The sequence below is a fragment of the Entamoeba nuttalli genome (genome assembly GCF_000257125.1).
Source record: "Entamoeba nuttalli P19 unplaced genomic scaffold asmbl_7265, whole genome shotgun sequence".
Classification (NCBI taxonomy): Eukaryota; Evosea; order Mastigamoebida; family Endamoebidae; genus Entamoeba; species Entamoeba nuttalli.
The window spans coordinates 1-11,537 of record NW_008578524.1 but is presented as its reverse complement, the minus strand read 5'-3'; the positions used below and the strand labels follow the sequence as shown (position 1 = coordinate 11,537).

The 11,537-nt window shown below is 23.4% G+C and overlaps 5 protein-coding genes across 5 annotated transcripts; 4 read left to right on the top strand and 1 right to left on the bottom strand.

Annotated features, from left to right (window-relative positions):
- Positions 1-146: 146 nt before the first annotated feature.
- On the top strand, positions 147-2,954 carry ENU1_168220 (dopey domain containing protein, putative; the record flags this gene model as incomplete). The annotated part of the gene is made up of 1 exon (XM_008861073.1): positions 147-2,954. One exon carries the CDS (start codon positions 147-149, stop codon positions 2,952-2,954), a length of 2,808 nt encoding a protein of 935 aa, XP_008859295.1.
- A 716-nt stretch (positions 2,955-3,670) lies between these two features.
- ENU1_168210 (ankyrin repeat/GTPase-activator domain containing protein) lies at positions 3,671-6,688 on the top strand (the record flags this gene model as incomplete). The annotated part of the gene is made up of 1 exon (XM_008861072.1): positions 3,671-6,688. One exon carries the CDS (start codon positions 3,671-3,673, stop codon positions 6,686-6,688), a length of 3,018 nt encoding a protein of 1,005 aa, XP_008859294.1.
- A 160-nt stretch (positions 6,689-6,848) lies between these two features.
- ENU1_168200 (ADP ribosylation factor, putative) lies at positions 6,849-7,400 on the top strand (the record flags this gene model as incomplete). The annotated part of the gene is made up of 1 exon (XM_008861071.1): positions 6,849-7,400. One exon carries the CDS (start codon positions 6,849-6,851, stop codon positions 7,398-7,400), a length of 552 nt encoding a protein of 183 aa, XP_008859293.1.
- An 889-nt stretch (positions 7,401-8,289) lies between these two features.
- Positions 8,290-8,988, bottom strand: ENU1_168190 (hypothetical protein; the record flags this gene model as incomplete). Its single annotated transcript, XM_008861070.1, has 1 exon — positions 8,290-8,988. One exon carries the CDS (start codon positions 8,986-8,988, stop codon positions 8,290-8,292), a length of 699 nt encoding a protein of 232 aa, XP_008859292.1.
- A 511-nt stretch (positions 8,989-9,499) lies between these two features.
- On the top strand, positions 9,500-11,383 carry ENU1_168180 (glycine--tRNA ligase; the record flags this gene model as incomplete). The annotated part of the gene is made up of 1 exon (XM_008861069.1): positions 9,500-11,383. The coding sequence occupies one exon, from the start codon at positions 9,500-9,502 to the stop codon at positions 11,381-11,383; it is 1,884 nt and encodes a 627-aa protein (XP_008859291.1).
- Between the last annotated feature and the right edge of the window lie 154 nt (positions 11,384-11,537).

Below are 11,537 nucleotides of genomic sequence, written 5' to 3'. Positions count from 1 at the left end.
TAAAATATATGTTATTTTGGAAAAATTCAAGTTTGTTAATTTATGATATTGAGACTTCAGTTTTTAATAAAGGCTTAATATTATTCTTACAATATTATATTCACCAACATCATGACCCATTCTTTTTGGACTTTCTTCAAGTATCAATGAATGTACAAAGACTTGATCGTATTCTTCCTCCAATTATTTCAATTTTATTAACACAACAAGACGATAGAAATAAACAATTATATGGATTTGAAATTAATGATACACTATTATTTTCATTATTAAACATTATTGATACAATGTTTGCATCTTCTAATCCTAAATTTATTGAAACATTAAAATTACTTCAAATACCAATGTTTCTTAATGAAAAATATAAAAAAATTGAATATTCATTTGATAAAATGTCAGAACCATCAAATATTCTTGAATTAATATTTTGTGTTATTATGTTATATATGAAAGGAAATAAAAAATTAATTAATACTTCTGATAAAACACAGCTATTTCATTATCAATCTCTTGCAACAGATATTTTAATTAATATTTTTACTTCTTATCAAGAAAATGAAATAATAAAAGAAATCAGTATTTCTACTCAATATACTATACTACTTTCATTTGCTGAGTCAATTACTCATGCTCCTAAATTACAATTACATTTACTTTCTTTAGTAAAATTATTAGTTAGACTTTCTGATATAACTCAACCTGAACAAAGTATTACTAGATTTTCTTTATTTCTTCAAACAATTATTAGTGGAATTTGTCAAGAAAAACATATGTATCGTTCTCATTTTCTTAGAATGATTGAAGAAAGTATTGATTTTATTCCAACAACAGAATATAAGACTTCTGTAGTATTACTTATACAAGCTATTTCTAATGTAATTTCACAAAATACATTACCAAGATCTATTTGTTTAAATACTTTATCAGAAGAAATTAATCCAGTACTTGACATTTTAAAAAAATTATATGAACATTCACTAAAACTCTTTCCTTATAAATCTCAATTTGAAGATAATTCAAACCAACAAACACAACAAGTAAGTGCTGGACAACAAATTGGAAATGCTGTATTATTTATTCCAATGCTTGTTGTATCTGTTTTTTCTGATGTAAAAGGTAATAAAGAAAAAAGAAATAATGAACCACATTTTCTCACTTCAACATTAAGAAGAACTATTCAATCAATATTTGAATTAGTCAGTGTAACTGAAAATCCTAATAACTCATTTGTCTTACAAAGTAATTGTGTTTCAGTATTGGAAATGTTATTTATTTCATTCCCACTTGATTTTATTGGAGAATATTTATTAATGTTTAATTCATTCCCTGATAAACATTCATTTATATTCAGATCATTTAAACAAGAATTTATAGTTAAAATGTTATGGTCATTATTAGTTATTAGTGAAGCTGGATTATATGAAGATGTAGCTCCACAAAAAATATTTGATTTTGTTCAATTTATTATAACAAAAGTTATAACTCCAACTGAATTATATAGAACACAAATGTATATTCAGTCATTAATTAATCATCATATGGTAAATGATGAAATGGTCTTTGTTATTATACATACTATTAAATTATTCCTTGATGTTATTAATCAACTTGATATTAAAAACCAAAATAAATTAGGAAATGGATGGGAGGAAATTATTAATTCAATATTAAATAAGTATATGGCAATTGTTCAACGTTGGAAAGAAGGAGGTCAACCTATTAAATTAAGAAATAGACAAAAAAGTCTTTCATCAAATACATCAACATCTTCTAGTTTAGGAGTTACTATTGCATCAAGTTATGATAGTAAAGATTCATCAAAAAATATAACAGAAGATAATCCATTATCTATAATAAATAATTCTTTATACATTTCTTCAGATTTATTAAATATTGTTATTGATGATATTATTCCAATTATAACAATGGCATTTGATGAAAATTCAATAGGAAATATTATTGATTTAGGCAAACAATTTGAACATAATTTAACACAACCTTGTAGTGATATGGGAATTAATGTCTCATCTTTAAATATTTTAAATGAATTAGCAAAAAGAAATCAATTAAATAATAAATGGAATAAAATTATATTTAATGTATTTAATAATGATGAATTCTTTAATAAATCAAGTAATCTTTTAACACTATGGAAAGCACCAATTTATTCAGTATTTTCTAGTAATAATGCTAAATTATTATTTGACTTTATTTCAAGTATTAACAAAGGAATATTAGGACAAGGACTTCTTGTTAATAAAGAAAATGAATCAATTTTAAGAGCAAAAATATTTAAAAGAATTGCATTTGTAATTTATTGTGGAGAAAAAGAAGTATTTGATAATTTTATGGATCAAAACCAATCATTAATTGAAAATATATTAGATAGACTGATTGATTCAATTAAACAATATCCATCAGAAATATTATATAGTTGTGGATTTTTATTATTAAGAGTCATGTTACTTAAATGTTCTTTTAATAAATTAAAGAAAAAAATGCCAACCATATTAAATGAATTAATAACTATATTTAATTTACCGTTTGATAAAGGGTCTATGATTATTTTAAGTGGATTACAATTATTTGATATGTTACAACTTATACCTGACTGTTCAATAGACCTTCATTCTTGGATTTTCCTTCCATTATTTATCCCTGATGAATCATTTGATAATTCTAAATATCAACCATTAATCCCTACTCTTATATTACCAAGCGATGATACTGAACCATGTGTCAATAAACCAAATATATCATATGAAGGTTTAACTCAATCAAGAGAACTTATTATTAAAGAAAAGAAATTAATTGATATGCAACAATACCAACTCTTAAGAACAAAATTAAATTATTATTCACAAGATCTTTTCTATATGACTTCTCGTTCTGATGAAATAGATATTAATTCAACAATTAGAGTTTTGTTAGATAACTTTAGTGAACAGCAATAATAATTTAAGAATTTAGTTTTTTAATAATAAATTTATTATTAAAATATTATTTTTAAGTTTCAGATATAAATAAACAATTAGAAAATTCCTCTTTCTTCTTTCTTCTTCTTTTTTTAAACGAAAAGAATAATCGTTATTATTTGAATTTTCAAATACTTGTTATTCTTTAACTCTCATCTCTAAAAATTTATTTCATCCATTATGAAAGCTTTCATTTGTTTACTTTTCATTTTTGCTATTGCTTTTGCTGCTGACACTGCAAGTTGTGCATTCTGTAAGACCATTATTTCTCAAGTTGAACAACTTCAAGCTAAAAAAGGAAGAGCTGCTGTAGAAGATTTTATTGATGAACTTTGTTCAATTGCAACTGATGAAGCTAAAGATGTATGTGATGATTGGAATGCATATGGAATGGATAAAATTATTGATGCTATTATGGCACATGAATTATCAGATTCTGTTTGTGCAAAATGTGGATCTTGTTAAAAGAGGGAGGAGAAGAGATATTTAATACAATTTTTAATTATTAAGTTTTAAAAGTAAAATTAAATTTTACAAAAAGAAATATTGTTTTTATTAAAGAAATAATAATTTAAATAGGAAACAAATTATTTAATTTCATTGAATTTAATTTAATTTGTTAAAAGTAAAAATAAAAAAATAGAAATTCATCTTCATTTTGTTTATTTAATAATTAATTTAATTTGAGTAGTTTAATGAGTGAAGAAAATTTATCACTTAGTGATCTTTTAGAACAAATATTATGTTCTAAAGGATCAATTAAAGTTATTAGAAAAATGTATGAAACTACACAAAGTGAAGGAACAAGTATTTCATTTATAAGAGATTTACTTTGTTTTTTTGAAGGGAGAAATAAAACATTAATATTTATGAATAGATTATTTGAACAATGGATAAATGGAAATGAAAATTTATTATTTGTTATTAGAAAAAATTTTTGGTCATATAATTGTTTTACTGTTTATTTAACTTGTTCCAATTTAGTTGAATATCTTCAAACAATACTCACACCTTTCTTTGATAGTTTACAAAGAAAAGAAGAAGAGCCAATAAAATCTTTATTAATAGAGAGTAAAGAATTAAAACAAAAAGAAATAAATCAATTAAAATTTAAAAATATTGAATCAAATGAAGTAAAAAATTTATTTATTAAACCTGACTTATCACAAATACCTATTTCTCAATTAAATACTTTAATACAATTTATTATTGATAAATTAGAAATGATAATTAATTCATTCATACAATCAGTTGATCGTTTTCCACCTCAAATTGGATTTCTTTTTTATACATTAAGACTTAAAATAATTAATGGATATCCAAGTTCTATGAATTCATTTTTACTTTATCTTATTCAAGAATCAATAATTACACCATTTTTATCTTCACCATCATTTTTTGGTATGCTTGAACAAGTAACTTCAAAACAATTATTTATTATAAATATTTGTATTTATTTATTAAGAAATATTTCATTAAATACACAAATATCATCAGGTTATTTCTCATTATTTAATGATTTTATTGCTTTTCAACATATTAAAATAACAACTCTTTTTTTAAATGTTATTTGTACAAAATATCAAAATGAAAGTCATTATATTATTCCGGAAGAACATTTTCAAAAGGTTTGTTATTCTCTTTCAAAATTATTTATTTCACATGGAAATATATTAGAACAAACATTTATTCAAAAATTACCATCAATTGGATTATCAGAAATATTAAAACGATTAAAAGATTCATGTAAAGCAAGAAAAAAAATATATAAAGATAAGTTTAGACCAATTATTCCTAAAGCACCATTTCAATATTTTGGAAAGAAATATGAAAGTTTAGAAATAATGTATAAAAATAAATTTATTGGATTATCTTCAAGAACGTTATCAACTAATTTAAAATCAAAAAAAATAAATCATGCAATTAAAATATTAAATCAAAATGAAAATTATATTAATTATATTGATCCTAAAACTGGACTTACTCCTTTAATGGTTGCTTGTAAAAATCCTTCTATTGAATTATTTAAAACTTTATTAACTAAATCACCAGATGTATTTATTCGAGATTTTAGAGGATGGAGTGTTGTTCATCATGCAATTTATGAAGATAAAGTAGAATTTCTTTCATTATTAATTAATTATCCATTTTATAATTTATTTGATTGGAATGATGATATGAATACTCCATTACATTATATTGTACAAAAACCTTTAACAAATGAAGTAGAAAAATGTATAATTCAATGTTTAAAGAATGGAGCAAATATTAATTCATTAAATCTTTCAAAAGAAACACCATTATATCGTGCAGTTAAAAAAAATAATATAAATATGGTTAAATATTTATTACCATTAGGAGCAGACCCATTTATAAAATGTGTAACAGGAAGTGTATATGATTTTGTATTAGAAGATCCACCAGAGTCAGAATTAAGAAACATAATATTTGATTTTGTAAAAAAAGGAACTTTATTTAATAAAGAATATATTAAAATTAATAGAGAACAATATCATGTTCATTTTTCAATTCAGGAATATTCAAATATTAATTTTATTATTAATTCTATTCAAGAACAAAATTCATTATTATTTGAAAATTTATTAGATAGAAGTACTTTTGAAAATGATGTTTTATTAACAAATGGAAATACATTATTACATGAAATATCTCGTAATGGTAATTCAGAAATTATGGAAATTTATTGTAGAAAAAAGTTATTATTAAATAATCTAACTACTCCAATTCATATTGTTAAATTAAATAATACTGGTGAAACTCCATTAATGGTAGCATTAAAATCAAATAGAGCTGATTGTGCATTAATGTTATTAAGTTTAAATATTGATAATTTATCAGAAACAATTCATCCAGAGACAAGAAGAAATGCATTACATTATCTTAGTATATCAGATATTTCAGTTGAATTAAAAAAAGTATTATTTTTAAGTTTATTTATTAGAATTACAAATATTAATCAACAAGACAAAGATGGAAATACTTGTTTACATTTATTATTAAAGAAAAAAGAAGATGTTTCTTTAACAGAATTACTTCTTAATAATGGTGCTGATATGTTTATTGAAAATAAAAAAAGACAACAATGTATTCATATTTCTATTGAAAATAAAGATGTTATAAATTTTAATTTTTTATTTGAACATGAATATGATTGGTGTGATGATGATTTTGAATTTATTCATACTTTATATTCACAAGATTCTTTATTATTAATTCCACATGTTATAAATTATCTTAATTCTATTACTTCTTCAAGTCCTGTTCATCGTTGGGAGATTGTTTTAAAAATAAAAAGATTATTAGATTCTTCTCATCTTTTTTCTGATTCTATTCTTGTTAGTCCGAGTTCTTATATTCACTCTTTTATTCAATGGCTGGCTATTAAATATGAATCAGAAACACTGAAAAATCAATTAAAAGAATGTTTAATGGATGATGAAAAAGTAGAAGAAAATTTACAAGAAGATCATATTAGAAATCATATTAATCAAGGATTAGCATTAGGAATTCATGACTGTAAAATACTTAAAATTTCTCTTGAAATGCTTCAAGAAAATCTTTCAAGATGTTTAGAAATTCAAAATTCTCTTGTTAAAAATGATTTTCGTTATGATAAGGCAATTTTAACTAGACTGGTAAAAAAGTTATATTTTGCAACACAACAAGCAAATGCACAATATTATTCTAATTAGTAAATGTAAGTACTATATAATTGGTTATTATAAATAAACAATCTATCTAATTATTTCTTTTGGTTTCAAAAAAAAAAAAAGTTTTGGAAGAATTAAAAAAAAATTAACAAGAAAAAAAAAACTAAAAAATAGTTTAAATAGAAATTCTTAAGTAAAGAAAATGTCTTTTTTATCATTCCTCTTTAAAAAGAAACAAATGAATATTTTAATTTGTGGATTAGATGGTGCTGGAAAAACTGCCCTTGTTCTTAAAATGCAAGGAACTGATCCAAAGTCAATGGAAATTAAACCAACAATTGGATATTTAAATCCTTCTTTTAAATACAAAACATATGAATGGTTATTTTGGGATGTGTCTGGTGCTGCAAAATTTAGAGGTTTATGGAAGTCATATTATCCTAATGTAAAATGTATTGCTTATGTTTTTGATAATACAGATAACGATCGTTTTGATGAAAGTAAAACTGCGTTATTAAATATGCTTGCTGATAGTGATTTAAAAGGAATGCCTTTTATTATTTATGTAAACAAAATAGATCTTAAACCATATGAACCTTCTTTTGCAGATAAATTAGCTCTTACTGAACTTCAAAAAAGTCGTTGTCAAATATTCCCTTGTTCTGCTTATACAGGGGAAGGATTAATGGATGGATTAGATTGGATGTGCTATACTTTGAAAAAATTAATGAAACATGAAAATAACAAAAAATAATTGATTTTTCTTTTTGTTATAAATATTAATTTATATTTAAAATTGTTATTAAGTTATTATTTGGTTTTATTTCTAATTTTTTTTTACTGTTGTTTTGTAACACTTCTTTTTTTTTGTTTTTTACTTTTTCTTTCAAATAAGAAATGTTAGTCAATTATTAAAATATTGGTATTATTATTAATCATCTCTTTTTGAAACTTGTTTCTATAACGTTTTTATGGTTGTCTTACACTAACAAGAAAGAAGAAAGAATTTTCATTAAAGTCAGTTGAAAGTGAACCGAATTTTCAATTCAAAACCTAAGTTATGTAAATTAGTGATTTATTAAACTAGAAAAATGTCAACTATTTGAAAGAGAAAAATAATTCTTCATTTAATAATATAAAGATGATTTAGTAATGAACTAAAATGAAAATTACATATTTAATTAATAAAATGAAAAACATCATTAAGTTTCAACTTTTTAATATATTATCACCATTATATTTTTCTTAAGAAAATAACAATATTATTGAAGATTATTTATATATAGAAGATTATATTTTAAAAAAAAAGAATATAACTTGATAAACCAATAAATCCATTATCATATGACTTAATATTTGAAGATAGTTTTGGTTGTTAAAGTGGAATTATTAAAGAAATTTTTATTACAATAATTAATAAAAGTATAATTGATTTAAATAATTTAATCTAAACTTTTTCATTTATTTTTATTATCGTAGTTATTCAAATTCATTATTATAATAAAATCAATTTGTATTTGCTTTTTTTTTATTATTAATTATATAATTGAAAATAGTATTTATTGTTTATTTTATCAAAAGGAATAAAATAAATAAAACAATTCGTTAAATATAAACTACTTACAAAAATTCTATCTCTCTAACTAAACTGAGAAATAACAACTTTCTGATTCAGTAGTATTTTCTATAGATGTTGTTTTTGGAAGTGTTTGTTCAATATATTTAGATACTATTTCTTTGGATAATTGAATAATTTCTTTATCTTTTCCAAAAAGTTTAATATTATCATAAAATTGAGATCCTTCTTCTACAATTTCTTTTACAGTCCAATCTTTTTTAAGTTTAATATGTTCTAAAATCCATCTTTCTGGCATAAATTTTTTTTCAGGTTTCTTCTTTACAACTTGATCAAAAACAAATCCAAATTGGTATTTAAGAATATATAACATAGAATTATCAATAATAATATTTACCATAATTCTTTTTATTCTTGTTTTTTCATTCAAATTATTTAATAATTTAGATTCTTCAATATCTTTTTCAATAACTTCTCGAGAAAGTAGTTCTGTATCTTCATATTTAATACTTTCTATTTTTAATTTTTGATTCTTTCCTTCTTTTTTTATTTTTCTTAATGATAACGTACAACCTAAATAATAAAAAATCATTAACAAAAATCCTTCATTTCCATAGTCATTATGATTAGCTGATTCTCTGTTGTTTCTTTTTCTCATTCTAATTTCATCAATAGTTCTTATTTTTCTTCTTGGTTTTATTCTCTTAATTTGCTTCTCTTTAGTTTCTTCAATAAATTCTTTAGAATAATCATCAATTACTTCCATTTACTTATATCATTTATTATTATAAAGTTTTTGATTAAATACTACATTCTTTTTTTATATATGTCTATTACTTCAAGTCTCTATTGTAGTTTTTTAATACTCAAAACACAAGTCTTGAAATCAATTATCCGTATTGGTTTAATCCTGAAAAGAAACAAAAAATCATTTCATTTTAATAAAAATAGTTATTTCTTAAATTATTTAATAATTAAAAAAAGAGAAGAACAAGACTAAGGTTCTGCTCTATCATAATAAATTCTTTCAAATCATGCAAAAATAAAAAACAATATTTTAATAAAAATTGTTATTTATTAAAATGAAAAACTCAAAATTAAAATAACAAAAAAGGGTTTAAAAATAATACAAAAACAGAAAAAACGAAAAACCAAAATAAAAAAGATAAAAAAGAAAGTTGGCACTTCGTTGTGCCTCGTAAAAGGAAATAAGATGTTTTTTTTTTATAGAATTAACAATGAACTAAGAAAAGAACTAAAGGGTTTATAAAAACAATATGCAAAGACCAGCTACCAAATTTAATAAAGAAAAACTTCTTATTAATAAGGCTAAATTAGATGAAATTCTTAAACAAAGAAATATGGTTATTCAATCATATGAAATTTATGGTGGTATTGCTGGTTTATATGATATGGGACCTCTTGGGTGTGCTTTAAAACAAAATATACTTCAATTTTGGAGAAAACATTTTACTACATATGAAAATTTCTTTGAAGTTGAAGGACCAATTTTAACACCAAAATGTGTTTTAGCAGCATCAGGACATACTGCTAAATTCAGTGATTATATGGTTAAAGATTTAAAAAATGGATGTTGTTATAGAGCTGATCATTTACTTAAAACATTCTATGAAAATAAAATGGAAGACCCAGCTACTTCTGCAGAACAAAAAGCTACATATGATGCTGAAATGAAACTTGTAGATAATTTAACTCCTGAAGAACTTTCTGCTGCTATTAAAAGAAATGGAATTAAAGCACCAGATACAGGTAATGATCTTTCAGAACCATTAGCCTTTAATTTAATGTTTGCAACTGATATTGGACCAGCTGGAGATCTTAAAGCCTTTTTAAGACCAGAAACAGCACAAGGAATATTTACTATGTTTAAAAGAAATCTTGAATTTAATGGAGGAAAAGTACCATTTGGTGTAACTCAAATTGGTAATGTTTTTAGAAATGAAATTGCACCAAGAAATGGTTTATTACGTGTTCGTGAATTTACACTTGCAGAAATTGAATACTTTGTCTTACCAGACAAAAAGACTCATTCTAATTTCTCTGATGTTGAAAATCTTTCTGTTCAATTATATCCAAGGGAACTTCAACTTGAAGACAAAGAAGCTGAATATATTACTCTTGGTAAAGCTGTTAATGATGGAATTATTAATTCACAATTATTAGCCTATTTTATGGGAAGAACATTTAAATTCTTAATTGAACTTGGAATTCCAGCTGAACATATTAGATTTAGACAACACTTAAAAACAGAAATGGCACATTATGCTAAAGATTGTTGGGATGCTGAAATTAGATTATCATATGGTTGGGTTGAATGTGTTGGTCATGCTGATAGAGGAGACTTTGATTTATCTAATCATGCTCGTTGTTCTAAGGTTGATCAGTCTGTATTTATTGCTTACGATGAACCAAAAGAGGTTAAAGACGTTACTCTTTCTTTCAATAAAGGAGTTATGGGAAAGAAATATAAGAAAGACTCTCAAAAATTATTTGCTTATGCAGCTGGTTTAGATGAAGCTGCTAAAGAAGCAGTTGCCAAAGAAGTTGAAGAAACTGGAATGTGGAAAGTTACTGTTGATGGTATTAACTTTGAAATTGAAAAAGCTAATATCACTATTAAAATTGGAACAAAGAAAGTATATGGTGATAATATTATTCCAAATGTTATTGAACCATCTTTTGGTGTTGGACGTGTATTAACTGCTGTTCTTGAACATTCATTCTGGGTTAGAGAAGACAATGAAGCAAAATCTGTTTTATCAATTCCTGCTTCTATTGCTCCAGTCAAAGTTGGTTTATTCCCACTCTTAACTAAACCAGAATTTAACAATAAAGTCGCCGAAATTGAAAAGATTTGTAAAAATGGTTTCCTTTCATTCAAATCTAATACTACTGCTGTTGCTATTGGTAAGAAATATGCTCAAGCTGATGAGGCTGGTATTCCATTTGATGTTACAGTTGATTATACTTCTCTCTCTGATAATACTGTCACTCTTAGAGACAGAGATACTACAAAACAAATTAGAATTCCAATTGACAAGTTAGTTGAAACAGTACATGCTCTTACTCAACTTCATCCAACTACAACCTTTGAGAAACTTATGACAATTTATCCAGTAGAAGAAGTCAAAGAAAATTAAATTATCTTTTGAGTGATATTTTATTTATGTTTTAAAGTTTAATTATTTTTTTCTATGGAATAATTTGTTGTGGAATATTTAAATCAGTTACAAAGAAAACATTTACAAAAAAATTCCTAATCAATAATTAAAATGATAAATAAAAAGAAAAGGT